The sequence below is a fragment of the Littorina saxatilis genome, linkage group LG15 (genome assembly GCF_037325665.1).
Source record: "Littorina saxatilis isolate snail1 linkage group LG15, US_GU_Lsax_2.0, whole genome shotgun sequence".
Lineage (NCBI taxonomy): Eukaryota > Metazoa > Mollusca > Gastropoda > Littorinimorpha > Littorinidae > Littorina > Littorina saxatilis.
Window position 1 is genome coordinate 33,762,662 of NC_090259.1, and position 16,785 is coordinate 33,779,446.

Genomic DNA, 16,785 nt, shown 5'->3' on the forward strand with positions numbered 1-16,785 from the left:
ATTGGGGGGGGGGGGGGGGGGGGGGGGTAGCTTTAAACTTCACACACTTCCAGGGTTTGATGGCCTCCAGACATGAGACAAGTTTGGTTGACCCTTGTAGACTTTTAAGGTAACAGAGTGGTCACGTTAGCGTAAAAACATGAAAAGATGTTTATTTGCTGACACTTCTGAATCTAGAGCTTTGACACTTTACACACTTCCATGGTTGGATGACCTCCAGGTATTATCCAAGTCGGGCTGACCCTGGTCAAATATCAAGTTCACACAAGGGTCAAGTTTGGTTCCAAAAAATGAAGAAGAAATTATTTTGCGTGAATGATTTGGAAGTTAGAGCTTGTTCATAGATTTTTGGGGTGTCATTCATGACCTCTGGACATGAGGTAGCTCGAGCTGATCCTGATAAAATTTCAAGGTCACAAAAAGACTCGCATTCAGGGTGAAAGTAGGAAAATGATCTTTTCTTGAACAGTTTTGGACTTCTAGCAGCTGTTAATTTGATTTCATTTTCTCTTCTAGTTCTGGTATTGTAGGTACCACTTTGCTATCTACAGTCAAACAACATTCATTCAATAAGTTAAGTTGTGAGGAGCATGGTTTTGACAGGCCCTGCTATTCCTTTCAGAGACCCCTAGTCCAAAGAAGAAGAAGGGAGGTGGAGGTGGCCCCGATAACAAACGCTGGGTAAGTAATCTTTGTAAGTCACCCTGCACAACCTGCTTGCCTTATCAACAACTTTGTCATGCTAGTTACACATAACATTCTAATGTTCAGTTCAAAACGGCAGAGAAAAATTTGCAAACAACTCATTCTGTTTGGAGTTCATGAATAATAACACGGCATCATAACCCCCTGCGGGTTGCGGGGAAGAATTTACCCGATGCTCCCCAGCATGTCGTAAAAGGCGACTAACGGATTCTGTTTCTCCTTTTACCCATGTTAAGTGTTTCTTGTATAGAATATGGTCGATGTTTGTACAGATTTTAGTCAAGCAGTATGTAAGAAATGTTAAGTCCTTTGTACTGGAAACTTGCATTCTCCTAGTAAGGTCATATATTGTACTACGTTGCAAGCCCCTGGAGCAATTTTTTGAGTCACTTGAGAAAAAGTGACTCTATGTAATCGGTCAGTGTTAGTCTGGCCGGCCGGCCGGCCGGCCGTCCGTAGACACCACCTTAACGTTGGACTTTTCTCGGAAACTATCAAAGCGATCGGGCTCATATTTTGTTTAGTCGTGACCTCCAATGACCTCTACACTTTAACGATGGTTTCGTTGACCTTTGACCTTTTTCAAGGTCACAGGTCAGCGTCAAAGGAAAAATTAGACATTTTATATCTTTGACAAAGTTCATCAGATGTGATTGAAACTTTGTAGGATTATTCTTTACATCAAAGTATTTACATCTGTAGCCTTTTACGAACGTTATCAGAAAAACAAGGGAGATAACTAGCCTTTTCTGTTCGGCAACACACAACTTAACGTTGGGCTTTTCTCGGAAACTATAAAAGTGACCGGGCTCAAATTTTATGTGAACGTGACTCATTGTGTTGTGAATAGCAATTTCTTCCTGTCCATCTGATGCCTCATATAATATTCAGAACTGCGAAAGTGACTCGATCGAGCGTTTGCTCTTCTTGTTTATTAGTGCTTTTGTCTACAAGAAACAATTAACAAGTGGCTCTATCCCATCTTCCCCCTTTCCCCGTCGCGATATAACCTTGAACGGTTGAAAACGACGTTAAACACCAAATAAAGAAACAGCATCATAGCTTTTTCAGTGTTTCGTTGAAAAGGGCGGAGGTATAGAAAAGCTGCTCTGAATCGGATACACGATTTGAATTTGGAAAGAGTCCACATTACTTTCATGAAATTGGCTTCAGTGTTCTGTTTCATTTATGCAATTATTTGGAGAGAGAAAAGTGCTGTAAATAGTGCTTTTTTTAAATGCACAAGATCAGCACATTGACCTTCTGATTCTTCATTGCACTTGTTGCATTTGTACATGTATGTAGGTGAATGCTAATTGCTTGCAAGGTTCGAGTCGACCAGAAAAAAATCTGGTCAACATTGTCCTAGAGTAATTCTTGGGGAAAAAAATTGGAAGTATTTAACTTTAAAATTCTATAATTTTATGCTGAAATTAACATTGTTTACATTCTGGACTTCGCCGCATTCAGCGATGAGCTGCCTTCCCCACATTATTTTTATTGTGAAATATGGTACACACAGGCAGAGACCAAGAATGGCACGGCTGCGGTTCCACCGGTGACAACAGCGCCTGTCACCACGGCGACAGCCCACCACCCTCCAGCCTCCGTCAACAACAACAACAAGACCACCACATCCTCCGCGACTAGCACCCTCCCCCCTCAGCCCAGCACCCGCTCCTCCCCCCGTGTTCCCCCCACCTCCGCCCCTTCTTCCGCCAATTACCCCCCATCATACCCCACTATCATGGACGCTGGTTTGGGCATCCCGCTGTCGCCCCCTAGAGGGGTCCACTCCGAGTCTGAGTCTTCCAACTTTGACAACAGCTTTTCACCAGAGTCAGGTTGGTAGTGTTTTATGTTCTCGTTGTGATAAAGCAGTCCATATATATATATGCGTTGTATGCAAACAAAGACCAGGCAAATTGGACACAGACGTGTTTGAATGTGAATGGAGACTGCATACACTTTCACAGACATCTTTGAACCTACATATGTATATGAAAACAGAATAGAATGGATGGATTCTACACAGACATGTTTGAATGTGAATGGAGACTGCATGGATTTTACACAAACATGGTTGAATGTGAAAGGAGACTGCAAACACTTTCACAGACATCTTTGAATCTATATGAAAACATGAATGGAGACCGCATGGATTTTACACAGAATTACATTTTGAATGTAAAACTGAAAGGAGACGGCATCGATTTTACACAGTCGTGTTTGATTTGAAACTGATCCTGAAAGGAGACTGCATACATTTTACACACACATGTAATATTGTGAATGGAGACCACGAACATTATTTTACACTGATGCGAATGAACTTGTATCAGGCATGAAAATTCTCCGTATTTTCCGTATTTTTGAAAAAAATAAACCGTATTTTTTTTTTAATTTCCGTATTTTTCCTTTTTTTTAATTTTTTTTAATTTTTAATTTTTTTAATTTTTTTTTTTTATTTTTTATTTTTTTTCCTAGTCACAGTTATAGTAAAATAGTTTTGGGGCCATGTTTGAATCCAATTCTAAGGCTCAGATAGCCCCAGATTGCACCAAATTGCACCCTTGAAAAAAAAAATTTCCGGGGGAGCATGCCCCCGGACCCCCCTAGAAGTCTTGGCGCTTTGCGCCTGCGAAACTTGGCGCTACGCGCCTGCAAAACTTGGCGCTACGCGCCTTCGAATTTTTTTTTCAGTATTTTTTTTTTTTTCAGTTTTCATGCCTGTTGTATGGAGAGGAAACAAAACGGGGAGTACAAAAAATAAGGCGAGACAGAGTTTAGTTTGATATACTGTGTAAATTTAAAGAGATTGTTTGTAAAGTGAAAGGAGCTTTTGTAATATTGCAAAACCGTTTGGTTTGTGGGTAGATTTGACCGCGTAGACTGAATTTAAAAAAAATTCAGTGAATCATTACCTGCCAGCAACTTAAAAGTGTGTGGTGCGGCTTGTGCCACTTTTTCAGAAACACTGTCGCGTATGGCCGTGCTATGCACAGATGGAGCAGGCAGAGAACGCTTGATTCAACACAATGTCTTGTTGTGAATACGTTTTATAAAATTGCAAGAAGCAAAGTTCACTGCTAAGGTTGATAAGGTAAATATCACCTAAACACGGCCAAGTAGGTTAAATTATTATTTAACCACAAAAAATCCAGGATTGTGCAGAAGACAGAAATGATTGAAAACTAGTGAACACAGGGAGGTAAGTAAAGAGCAAGACACACGATGAAAGCGGTAGTGAGAGCTAACAACAGGAGGACTGGGTGGCCGAGTGGTGGCAACGCACTTGCGCTCGGAAGCGAGAGGTTGCAAGTTCGACCCTGGGTCAGGGCGTTAGCAATTTTCTCCCCCCTTTCCTAACCTAGGTGGTGGGTTCAAGTGCTAGTCTTTCGGATGAGACGAAAAACCGAGGTCCCTTCGTGTACACTACATTGGGGTGTGCACATTAAAGATCCCACGATTGACAAAAGGGTCTTTCCTGGCAAAATTGTATAGGCATAGATAAAAAAAATGTCCACCAAAATACCCGTGTGACTTGGAATAATAGGCCGTGAAAAGTAGGATATGCGCCGAAATGGCTGCGATCTGCTGGCCGATGTGAATGCGTGATGTATTGTGTAAAAAAAAATCCATCTCACACGGCATAAATAAATCCCTGCGCCTTGAATATGTGCGCGATATAAAATTGCATTAAAAAAAAAAAATTTAAATATAAAAAAATAAATCCCTGCGCTTAGAACTGTACCCACGGAATACGCGCGATATAAGCCTCATATTGATTGATTGAGTGTCTGTCAATGACAGGGGTGGGCAAAGCGTCGGCGACGGGTCGGCCCAGCACTCACACCAGTTTACCGCCGCAGCCAGCCAGGCCCACGGCAATGGCCACCGCCAAGCCGCAGCCCCTCCCTGGTGCCAAACTGCCCTCTGGTGGGTGCACCCATTTCTCTAGTCTCCGCCCATCTCTAATCTCCTCACATCTCTAGTCTCAACCCATCTCTAATCTTCACACATCTCTAGTCTTCACCCATCTCACTAATCTCACCCTCAGCGCTTGGCTTACCCCCTAGCATTCTCACGATTTCACACACTGTCCTGGGTCATCCTGTAGCAGCCAGTTTTGCTTTTCTTGCCTGCCTCAGGGTTTTCTTTCTGCTTTGCCATCATTCTCTTCTTCACTTTGGTTTTTCCTCCAAGTGGACATTTTTAGAATCACTTTTATCATTCACCGCCTGACTTCAAACACCGCACGTTTTGGAATGATTCCGTTTTCTGTTTGGCTTGCTTTGGTCTCTCCTCCTTGATTCTGCTTTTTGCACAGAGCCTTACAAAACTGCACAAAACTCCACAGCTTAAAGGCATACACACCCAAAAGGACTTGTGTGTATGCACTTACACGCATGAATACATATACATACATGCACACGCACAGACACACACACACGCTTTCTCTTCTCTGTTGGTGCTGGTATCATGTTCATAGTTTAGAGAATGACTGAGCTTCTGCCTTTCTCATTGGTTTTAGAAGAAGAAAAATGTTAGAAGAAGACAAATCAGCGGCCTAAACTATTTTCCTTCTTCGGTTGCATAAAATGTTCCTTCTTCAATTGCATAGTTTGCTCCACAAAACAAAATTCTAGTCGTGATTTGTAACATTTTTTACCAATCCATAATTTCACAGACACAGTCAAATTTTTTAAACAGATTCATTTTGTTTACCGTTCCTAATCCTGTGTTTAGTTGTTGTTTTCAATTCAGGCATCGGTTTGCAATATGATTTGTGATTGGAATGCTTCTGACTGCTCTTCCTTAAAAATGGAAAGGAACAACTTACATGCAATTGTATCTGTATTCATGTACTGCATTTAGCTCAAATATTCAGGCTTAAAAGCCACTACCCCCCTCGGGTTAGGGGGAAGAATTTACCCGATGCTCCCCAGCATGTCGTAAGAGGCGACTAACGGATTCTGTTTCTTCTTTTACCCTTGTTAAGTGTTTCTTGTATAGAATATAGTCAATTTTTGTAAAGATTTTAGTCAAGCAGTATGTAAGAAATGTTAAGTCCTTTGTACTGGAAACTTGCATTCTCCCAGTAAGGTAATATATTGTACTACGTTGCAAGCCCCTGGAGCAAATTTTTGATTAGTGCTTTTGTGAACAAGAAACAATTGACAAGTGGCTCTATCCCATCTCCCTCCTTTCCCCGTCGCGATATAACCTTCGTGGTTGAAAACGACGTTAAACACCAAATAAATAAAGAAAGAAAAGCCACTTCATTTCTGTCATTATGATGTGTGATTAGCTTATATTGCACAGTTGATTTAAGTTTTGTCTAGAATGATGTTTATAGTGAACTGTAATCGGACAAAAATTAAGTGAAAGGGGCAGGATAAACAGTAAAATAAATTAATGACAGTAAATGTTTGACAGTTTTATTTTGAGTGCTGTTTGCAGTAAAGTGTAGTAGGAGCAAAATTCAGTGCAAGGAATACACACAAAAAGTTGTTCATGTTCATTTAAGTTTTCAAACTAATTATTTTTAGAAGTATTTGTGGGGATTGACATGCCATTTCAGCCTTACATTTTCCAAGCAGTGTGTGTGATGCGTGTGCTAACACAGTCACATGTGAGAATCTTCAGGCTTTTAGCTGTAATCAGCCTTTTTTTGTGAGTGCCACCATACAGTTGCAGAGCAGTTTCTGTGATACGTTCTCAACAGTTAATGTATATTTTAAAAACGTATTTAACTGTTTTGAATTTTGAGTGTGTCTGTGTTCCCATGTCTGAAGACCGGTTCTCTACTTGTTTGAACAGCTGTCCCCCCGGCCATGGGTGCCAACAGCAAGGTGTCTCCGCCCCCCTCCATCGCCGCTCCAATGGCCGCTGCCCCCACGTCTCACCTGGAGGCGGAGCTGGCCCGCAACCACCAGCCCGACAACTTCCTCACCAACATGGCGTCCCGTGTGCCGCCCATGACCACTGCGCCTCCGCCTGTCATCCTGCCCCTCTCAGCCGATATGGATGATCTCGACTTCTTTCTCGGGGGCCACGATTCCATCAGCCCCCCGCCCGCCCCTGTTGTGTCCAGCCCCACCAAACCTGCTCCCCCTGCCCCTCCTGGTGCTACTGTCTGTGAGTTCATTTGTTGGCCTCTGTGTGTATGGATAGATGTATGTATGTCTAGAACCAAAGGGCTTTCTTTGTGTTGGGCAGCAAGGTTTTAAAACATCTTTTAAACTTTGTCATAGATATTTTTCCCGCAAGCTGTATTTATCTTGTAGGATTGTGTCATGCTCAGCATCAGATAGTTTTACGACTCATCGGACTGCCGAATATGAACAAGTGAAATTGTTCTGCTAAAAAAAGTCTAGTCAAACAAACTGTCTGCCCCTGTGATTGCTGTGCTAAATGGCTAAAAGTTAACTCCAAATGGGGTAACACAATTTACTTCGGCTGTGTAATCTTTGCGACCGTAAGTAAAAACTCGTTTGAGCGGGAGGTGATTATTGGAACGGTGTGGTTATAAGTTTTTTTCAGATTGTTGTATTTTGTTTTGGAGAAGTTAGAAGTTGCCTAGTTTTGCCCATGATGATGACACAGACTGGTGCATTGTGTTTCAGCGGCTCATGGCGTGGGAATCTCATATGGAGTGGGATCAGGCCCAGTGTCCAACCCTGCTCCCCCCGTCACGCCCGTGTCGGAGCCCAAGCGACCGCCCGCCAAGACGCCGCATTCCTCTGCTCCCAAATCAAAGGTACTGGTCGCGATAATTGCTTTTTCCTGCTGTTTTATGCTCTGTCCATTTGTTTCAGTCATCACTGCTTTTAATCATTGTACTTTACGCCGAAATAACATCTCCAGTACGCGGAACTCGATTTGGTGTACGCCGAAATGCAAAAACCTGTTATTCCCAAACGGTAAACCCAAACAGTCCCAGCTGTCGTTTTGTGCGCCGTTCGGTTCAATTCTCAATCGGTTTGACAGTTTGCTTGAGCACGCACTTCCTCTGGCATCGCGCGTGCATGCTTTGTGCCAGTGTTTTGTGGCTCTAGACTTGAAATAATGTCTCGAAGCGACATTGTTGAACGTGGTCAGCCATTCAGTGACAAAGAATCCAGGTATTCCTGGAAGTGGGAATGGCTGGATTTCCTTCCGAAGGCGGAAGGCAAGTCAGAAGTAATGTGCCGATACGGACTATGGCTCCGAAAGGTTGCTATTTCTGGCAAAGCATACTGTCAGTTGTGCCGGAAAGCGGGTTACGCGAACAAGGGCTTCGCTGCTATCACAGGCCACTGTGAAACGCAGATGTTGGTAAAGGCATAATTTAGTTGCTCAATCTTCTTTGGGGGGGGGGAGATCATTTTAGGTAAAAAAATCTTCAAATTCGGGGCCCCCGCCTTTGTAAGCTGAATTCACTTTTTCCAATGCTAGGCCCTGAATATGGGGTCCTTTGAATAGTCTAAAGTGACTGTATCTCGATCAAAAACTTGATTAAAGTGGTGAGGAACATAATGTGCACTCTGAGGATTCAATGACTGAGGTAGAGGTTGAACCAATTGAAATAGTATACTGATTTATTGACTCACATGCGAAGCAAAAGTGAGTCTATGTACTCACCCGAGTCGTCCGTCCGTCCGTCCGTCCGTCCGTCCGTCCGGAAAACTTTAACGTTGGATATTTCTTGGACACTATTCAGTCTATCAGTATCAAATTTGGCAAGATGGTGTATGATGACAAGGCCCCAAAAAACATACATAGCATCTTGACCTTGCTTCAAGGTCAAGGTCGCAGGGGCCATAAATGTTGCCTAAAAAACAGCTATTTTTCACATTTTTCCCATTTTCTCTGAAGTTTTTGAGATTGAATACCTCACCTATATATGATATATAGGGCAAAGTAAACCCCATCTTTTGATACCAGTTTGGTTTACCTTGCTTCAAGGTCAAGGTCACAGGAGCTCTTCAAAGTTGGATTGTATACATATTTTGAAGTGACCTTGACCCTGAACTATGGAAGATAACTGTTTCAAACTTAAACATTATGTGGGGCACATGTTATGCTTTCATCATGAGACACATTTGGTCACATATGATCAAGGTCAAGGTCACTTTGACCCTTATGAAATGTGACCAAAATAAGGTAGTGAACCACTAAAAGTGACCATATCTCATGGTAGAAAGAGCCAATAAGCACCATTGTACTTCCTATGTCTTGAATTAACAGCTTTGTGTTCCATGCTAGGTTTAGTTATTTGACCTTGACCCTGAAGGTCAAGGTCATGTAAAGGTCAAGGTCAAGCATGTGAGTCGTATGGGCTTTGCCCTTCTTGTACAACAGTTTCTCAAGAACAAGAATTTAATCTGCCATATAGCATAAAAGCTATTGGTATTTGTTCTGGTGTGGAAACAAACATACAGCCATACACTCTATGCATGTAAAATACAATCATGTTATTAAAAAGGCAATTTTTAAAATAGTTCTATATTAAGCAATTGAACCATGGATATTCGCTCCAGATGTTCTTTTTTACATTTAGTCAAGTTTTGACTAAATGTTTTAACGTAGAGGGGGGAATCGAGACGAGGGTCGTGGTGTATGTGCGTGTGTGTGTGTGTCTGTGTGTGTGTAGAGCGATTCAGACTAAACTACTGGACCGATCTTTATGAAATTTTACATGAGAGTTCCTGGGTATGAAATCCCCGAACGTCTTTTTCATTTTTTTGATAAATGTCTTTGATGACGTCATATCAGGCTTTTCAAGAAAGTTGAGGCGGCACTGTCACGCCCTCATTTTTCAACCAAATTGGTTGAAATTTTGGTCAAGTAATCTTCGACGAAGCCCGGACTTCGGTATTGCATTTCAGCTTGGTGGCTTAAAAATTAATTAATGACTTTGGTCATTAAATATCTGAAAATTGTAAAAAAAAAAAAATAATTTTATAAAACGATCCAAATTTACGTTCATCTTATTCTCCATCATTTTCTGATTCCAAAAACATATAAATATTTTTTTTTTTTTAACACGTTTTTATTTCTTTTTGGTACACAACATCAACATCACACAGCAACATCAAATAACATCAACCTTACAAAACTATGCATCTCTAACAAAGACAAAGGAAAAAAAGAGGCAACAACAACAACAAAACGGGAAAACACAATAAAGCATACAATCACACGGGCCATATTCAATACATTTATAAATTATGTAAACGTCTCTTTTTTACATTTAGTCAAGTTTTGACTAAATATTTTAACGTAGAGGGGGGAATCGAGACGAGGGTCGTGGTGTATGTGCGTCTGTGTGTGTGTGTGTGTAGAGCGATTCAGACTAAACTACTGGACCGATCTTTATGAAATTTTACATGAGAGTTCCTGGGTATGAAATCCCCGAACGTCTTTTTCATTTTTTTGATAAATGTCTTTGATGACGTCATATCCGGCTTTTCGTGAAAGTTGAGGCGGTACTGTCACGCCCTCATTTTTCAACCAAATTGGTTGAAATTTTGGTCAAGTAATCTTCGACGAAGCCCGGACTTCGGTATTGCATTTCAGCTTTGTGGCTTAAAAATTAATCAATGACTTTGGTCATTAAAAATCTGAAAATTGTTTAAAAAAAATAAAAATTTATAAAACGATCCAAATTTACGTTCATCTTATTCTCCATCATTTTCTGATTCCAAAAGCATATAAATATGTTATATTTGGATTAAAAACAAGCTCTGAAAATTAAATATATATATAAAAATTATTATCAAAATTAAATTGTCGAAATCAATTTAAAAACACTTTCATCTTATTCCTTGTCGGTTCCTGATTCCAAAAACATATAGATATGATATGTTTGGATTGAAAACACGCTCAGAAAGTTAAAACAAAGAGAGGTACAGAAAAGCGTGCTATCCTTCTTAGCGCAACTACTACCCCGCTCTTCTTGTCAGTTTCACTGCCTTTGCCATGAGCGGTGGACTGACGATGCTACGAGTATACGGTCTTGCTGAAAAATGGCATTGCGTTCAGTTTCATTCTGTGAGTTCGACAGCTACTTGACTAAATGTTGTATTTTCGCCTTACGCGACTTGTTTCTGGTTTAGTTTTAAAAAACAGACACCCCAACTTGCCCCACACCCCCCCCCCCCCCCCCCCCATGAGGGTGGTGATAGTAAAGGATGGAAATTTAAAAATAATGGAGAAAAGTGCTAACAGTGTTCTAACCAAACAACACATTTTGATTTTGTGTGTGTAGAAAAGGAAGAAATACCCAGTCATAATCTTTGTTTCAGCCTGTGAGTGAATAATGCTCATTTGTTTTCCTGGTCACTTGTGCAGTTAAAAAACGCTGAGTCTTGGGGCAGCCTGTCCAGCACACCCACCTCTCAGGCCAGGATGCCCGTTGCTTCCCGCACACTCCCCGACGCCAACGACACCTTCGCTCAGTTCCGCAAACAGGCAAAAGAAAAGGAAGAAAGGGTAAGTTAGATAAGATAAGAATACTTTAATGTCCACTTTCATTGTACATAAACATGGAAATTTGTTTTTTAGCACCACGTCACATTACTCTTAAAGGCACAGTAAGCCTCCCGTAAACCATCACAGAGCTCCCCGAGCGTCTACATACAGTACAAGCATACTTCCATTTGAACGCTCACCGAACGGGAACATCCTGGCTGCTTTCTGTTGAGCGTGAGACATTTTCAAAGAATTTATTTTCGTGGACTTGCTCCTCTACAACAATGGCGCCTCGTTTTGGTGGTGGACAGCTGTTATGAATATTCAATACCGGAAATCGCACCCGGACAGTAAGCCTCCCGTAAACCATCACAGATACTGTCAGGCTTTTACACACAGTACAAACACCCTTCCATTTGAACGCTCACCAAACGGGAACATCCTAGGTGCCCTTCGTAAAGAGCGAGCAATTTTGAAAGAATTAATTTTGCAGATTGTCTCGAACACTTTTTGGACCCATCCTGAACTCGGGTCAAAAATGAGTTACTTCCCTTCTGGTCTCATTCTATCGATGTAAACTGGCCATAGCCGTGGATCGATGATTATCAGAATGTTTTTGGACCGTGGTGCGTTTTTGCGCTGGACCTAACTTTTAAAATCTAAATAATAAATTGACAGCTTGTTACACAAACATTCTTCAATCATAAAAGAATTCTTTTTTCATCAAGACAAGATCAGTACAATTCGAAGTTGTGAAAGTTTGAAAAAAGAAAAGCCCGGAAGCAGGGTCACGCAAGGGTCGTAGCAGACGACGGTTTATGCATATCGCCGTTCCTCTCAACAGTCAAAAGCCATCGCTAGAGTTCTTGTGAACCACAGCCGTTTGTTTCGTGCATAAAAACGTGCTATTGTAGATAAGCTCACATTGTGTCGCATTCAAATGACTAACTGACGACTACATTGTGAAAAAGGGAAACTGGATCACACGGGTTCACGATGGCTCAGGGGTAAGATAAACCACGCAAAAATAAATTCTTTGAAAATTGTTCACTCTTTACGGAGGGCACCTAGGATGTTCTCAATCGGTGAGTGTTTAAATGAAAGGGTGTTTGTACTGTGTGTAAAAGCCTGACCGTATCTGTGATGGTTTACGGGAGGCTTACTGTGCCTTTAAGGGCAGAGGTGGCACGGAATTTTAGCAAACATTTGTTCAAAAACGTGTTTTGGGTTTTTGTGTTTTTCAGGTACTTTGAACATCATAGAATCACTGTGTGTTGTTTATTTTGTCAATTTCATCGTTTATTTTGCAATAAAGTGGTGATTTTCAAAGTATGTGTACATGTGTGAGTGCTGCAAGTGTGAGAAATTGCTGAACAATCTATGTTTTCAAGTCCTTGCAACAACCACGATTCCCCGAATAAGCTTGGCAGTAACACATCGAACGGTTGAGCGGGAATTCCCGTTTTCTGTGAACGTTAAAAATAGACATGAACAGTCCGTTATTTCCGTACAACGGCCGGATCGCGCATCAACTTTTTCAGACAGTAATATGAATATTCATGAGAACAACCTCTAACCTTTGAGAAACTTCTCTGGTTGGTCGTTGTCAATGACCACAGTGACGCGCATGCGCAAACTGCCTTATCCGTTGTAAACACAGTGTCGATTCAACGTAACGCAATATCAGCAACTATCAAGCAGCTTCTTCTTCTTCTTCTTCGGCGTTCCAGGATAAAGCAAGCAGCAATGTCTACTCCGAAATTCGCAAGGATTTTCCCAACGCATTCTTCCCGCAAAAGGAAGAATCAGCTTTCAGATGCTCGAACAACGAGGAAGGAAAAACCAGCAGGCGACGAGAACGCGCCTGAAGTTGGCAGAGCAGAGACAGTTGTTTTGAGAGATAGTGGTGACGCGTATGTTTCGAATCGACTCGGAGTCGAACCTCGGCCAGTTTTGGGCGATGTAAACCGTAATCAGCCTCAAATCGAAGGTATTTCTGCTTCGGCGACGAAACTGAGGAGATTTAGTGGTGCAGGCATCGACCCGAATGCTCAACCACCAGCTGAGCTAAATCGCCGTTCGTGGTGTTTTGCCGAGTGCAGTCAGTTGAACTCGCTTCTCTCTGATGTGAAGTGCCCGGAGTGCGAGGCAGGACATGTGACAATTCGAGTTGGTGACTCGATGGGCTTGTCCCAAGAACTAGTGCTGTGTTGCGACAGCTGCCAGTATTCACGCACAGAGTATTCGTCGCCAAGAGAAAACAACCTCAACCACAGACAAAATGTTCCCTTTGAAGTGAACACAGAGATTGTGCTATACTCTCATGAGATAGGTAAGGGCTACTCCAGTGTGGACAAACTGTGCACAGTCTTTGGAATGCCAGCGATGAACAAGAGTTCCTATCATCGCATAGACAAACGAGTCAATGCCAGCATTGTGGAAGCTACAGATGCCACACTTAACGAAACAGTGGAGTTTGTGAGGGAAGCCTACAGGGAAACATTTCCTCAAGGCAGAGTGAATGCTGTGAATGATGATGGTGAGGAAGACGGTGCTTGGGAAGATGATGATGGCATTCTCTGGGTGGATGTTGCCTTTGACGGTACATGGCACAAGAGAGGATTTTCCTCACACTATGGAGTTGGCGTTGTTGTTGATGTTCTGACTGGGTATGTGCTGGACTTCTGTGTGAAATCCACATACTGTCACACATGTGCGATGAACAAAGAAAAACTAGAGGGGATGACCGCTGCTGAGCAACTACAGTGGAAGCAGCTTCACCAGCCTGACTGCAGCATTAACCATGAGGGATCTGCCAAGTCTATGGAGAGGGATGCAGCCTTGGAGTTGTGGGGAAGGTAAGAATACTGTTCTGATAGCCTATACACTCTTCCCTATATCCTTTATTTTCAAATACAGAATAAGACAACATGAATAAGGTTGCGCTAAAAAGTAAAATTTATTTAAAATTGTATAAAGCATGGTACATTGTGGGTGTTTGTTTTTGTTTACAAAGAAAGATGAAGACCAACAAAACACAACACAGAAGCACATATTTTTGCAACAAAACACTGTCCACAAACCCTTCACAAATACATTTTCTTTTGTTGAAAAATCATTAAATGTTCACAATGTCCTAAAGGATCAGGCTGGGAAATTTTTATTGAATCTGCAAATTTCAGAGGAAACCTGATAAACTTTTCTATTGAAAAGAAAAAGTGTCCCAAACAAGTTGGGATCAAACTCATTGTCACTGTGTGTGTGTGTGTGTGTGTGTATGTGTGTGTGTGTGTGTGTGTGTGTGTGTGAGAGAGGGAGAGAGATGTGTGTATGTATATATTCTAACAAGTACAAGTTAAATGTTCACCCTCTATGAAAAAATCACTTTATACAGACTTAGTACACAAGCAATGTAAATTGGCACACTTTCCAGTAATAATAATACATGTATGTATTTTCTGCTAGGAGAGGGCTCCTGATACTCTTCACTAAAGTAATATCCAAAATCATTTTCATTCGTGGGTCTGCGTCTGTATCTCACCAGGACCTTGTTGGCCCATGAACCCCAGTCTTTTTCATATTTTTTTCAAAACAGTAGTTATCCAGCCAGTACTTTACACTAAGTTTTTAGAATTTTTCTATGCTGCAGGTCTGTTGAGCGTCACAACCTCAGGTACAGAACTATGCTGTCGGACGGAGATTCCACAGCGTTCAATGCTCTGGCTGCAGCTCAGCCCTACGGTCCCACACGTCCAATCACCAAGCTAGAATGCACCAACCACCTCCCCAAGAGAATGGGCACAGCTCTCCGCAAGGCATCAAAGGATGGAAGGCTTGGTGGAAGAGGGGAGGGGCGACTAACCAAGGAAAAGTGTCAACGCTTGCAAAACTACTTCCGTAGCGCGATCCTCAACAACCTTGAAGATCAGCGAGCCATGGAGCAGGCGATCTGGGCCACTTTTTTCCATGTGACTTCAACTGACGAGGACCCTCACCACGACAGATGTCCAGCCGGGCCAGCCTCATGGTGCTTTTTTCAAAGAGCCAGGGCAGAAGGGCAACCACCACCTCCACACGCAGGGCACAACGGCACCGCCTTGTCCAGGGAAGTCTCGCATGCTGTTCTGCCCATCTACAGGAGAATGACAAATCCCATTCTTCTCAAGCGCGTGGCCCATGGCAAGACCCAGAACAGCAACGAGTCTCTCCACAATGTCATGTGGGGACACTGCCCCAAAGAAGTCTTTGTTGGGAAAGACCGGGTGGAAGCAGCCACCGCTGAGGCTGTTGCAAAGTTCAACAGAGGCAACTTTGCACTGGCACAGGTCATGGACCACATGAGCTTGCCAATTACTGAGCTTACTCATTCTGCTTTGGCCAATAAAGACAAGGTGAGGGTCCAGAAGGCGGAGAGAGCAACAGATGTGGCCGCTGTAGCAGCTCGTAGGGCAAGATGTGCTGGTCGTCAACGTCAGCTGGAGCAGCGAGAAGACCAGGAGGGGGAGGTGTACGGTGCTGGACTGATGGGGGATGGAGGGGAATAAGTACCAACATCATTCGAAGAAGACTCGGAACAATACGTGGACACACCCAGACTCTTTTTTCAGCAATGTGTCTTCATAATGTGTAGAGAAACACTTCACAAACTTTCAAATGCAATTTTCTCTGAATATGGGTTTTCAAGGACGGTATCAACGCGGGAAATGATATTTCGTCAGAACTACTTGTGGTAGAGTTATAATTTTTCTTTTACAGGAGTAAGATTTGATTTTGCTAGACTCTTACAGAGCGGTTTTTGTAAAACCCATCAAAAATTTTTTTTAGAGAATATAATATAAGCCTGATTGGGTATTTTGGGGGCAAAAATTTATATCTCTCAATTTATGCTGCTGAATTCGAACTGGGGTAATTTGGTCAAAATGGCTCTGTATAAGTCTGAAACTGATATCTGGGAGTAATTTTCACTGCATTTGAAGCCTGTAGCTTCAAAAATGTCTTTTGAATTTCATGGGGCGTGGTGTGTAATTTTCGTATTTTTTGGAAGAAATTGGTATTTTTTTATGAAAATATTACTTGCTTGGTCAAAAACTGGGCATGCAGGTGCTTTTTCATGCTTTCTTTCTATAAAGTACCCCTAAACTTCAAAGAAAACTTACAAATATTCAGATTTCATTTTTCGTGCCACCTCTCCCCTTAAAGGACTAGACCATGCTGTTTTAGCATCAAAAACGCTTCGAATCGTGTTCCTGCGTGACCGAACACTTCCCGATGTGTGCAGTTAGTTAGAAAACCGCTTTCTTACCGTCTTCAACAATGTTTGGTTTATTTCGGAATCTTCTAAAGCCGTAATCCGACGATTTTTGTGCCTGAAGCGACGCATTTCTTCCCCAAAACGACCCGCCATTGTGTCTCGTTTTCTTTGCGAGACTGGTGGAACTCTTGGCTTATGAATAAATTATCCGTGACGTCATACAGTGTCAAGATGGTGAGTGCTGCACCAACAAGCGTAACTGCAGACGAAATTGAACCGTACATGTTCAAACCACTCGCTTCTCTGCTAGAATCAAGCACGGAAGATGAGGAGGCCACTTCCAGCAGTGGTGAGAACAGTGACGACGAAAA

General features: G+C 42.2%; 2 protein-coding genes across 3 annotated transcripts in view; both read left to right on the forward strand.

The window, feature by feature from the left end:
- LOC138949128 (bromodomain-containing protein 3-like) overlaps positions 1-16,785 on the forward strand; it is a 76,353-nt gene that overhangs the window by 36,891 nt on the left and 22,677 nt on the right. For both annotated transcript variants that reach the window (XM_070320887.1, XM_070320886.1), the window contains exons 16-21: positions 623-681; positions 2,228-2,549; positions 4,519-4,644; positions 6,529-6,846; positions 7,335-7,468; positions 11,044-11,184. In XM_070320887.1, the coding sequence (XP_070176988.1) occupies positions 623-681; positions 2,228-2,549; positions 4,519-4,644; positions 6,529-6,846; positions 7,335-7,468; positions 11,044-11,184 (1,100 nt within the window). The remainder of the gene's footprint in view (positions 1-622; positions 682-2,227; positions 2,550-4,518; positions 4,645-6,528; positions 6,847-7,334; positions 7,469-11,043; positions 11,185-16,785) is intronic.
- On the forward strand, positions 13,160-16,355 carry LOC138949129 (uncharacterized). The gene is made up of 2 exons (XM_070320888.1): positions 13,160-14,021; positions 14,813-16,355. The coding sequence occupies exons 1-2, from the start codon at positions 13,345-13,347 to the stop codon at positions 15,705-15,707; spliced, it is 1,572 nt and encodes a 523-aa protein (XP_070176989.1). The 5' UTR covers positions 13,160-13,344; the 3' UTR covers positions 15,708-16,355.

Bases quoted from the DNA above. Each gene is read 5' to 3' on its own strand.
- LOC138949129 (XM_070320888.1), top strand. From the start codon at position 13,345: ATGGGCTTGTCCCAAGAACTAGTGCTGTGTTGCGACAGCTGCCAGTAT. The intron at 14,022-14,812 runs GTAAGAATACTG...TCTATGCTGCAG, and splicing joins GCCTTGGAGTTGTGGGGAAG to GTCTGTTGAGCGTCACAACC.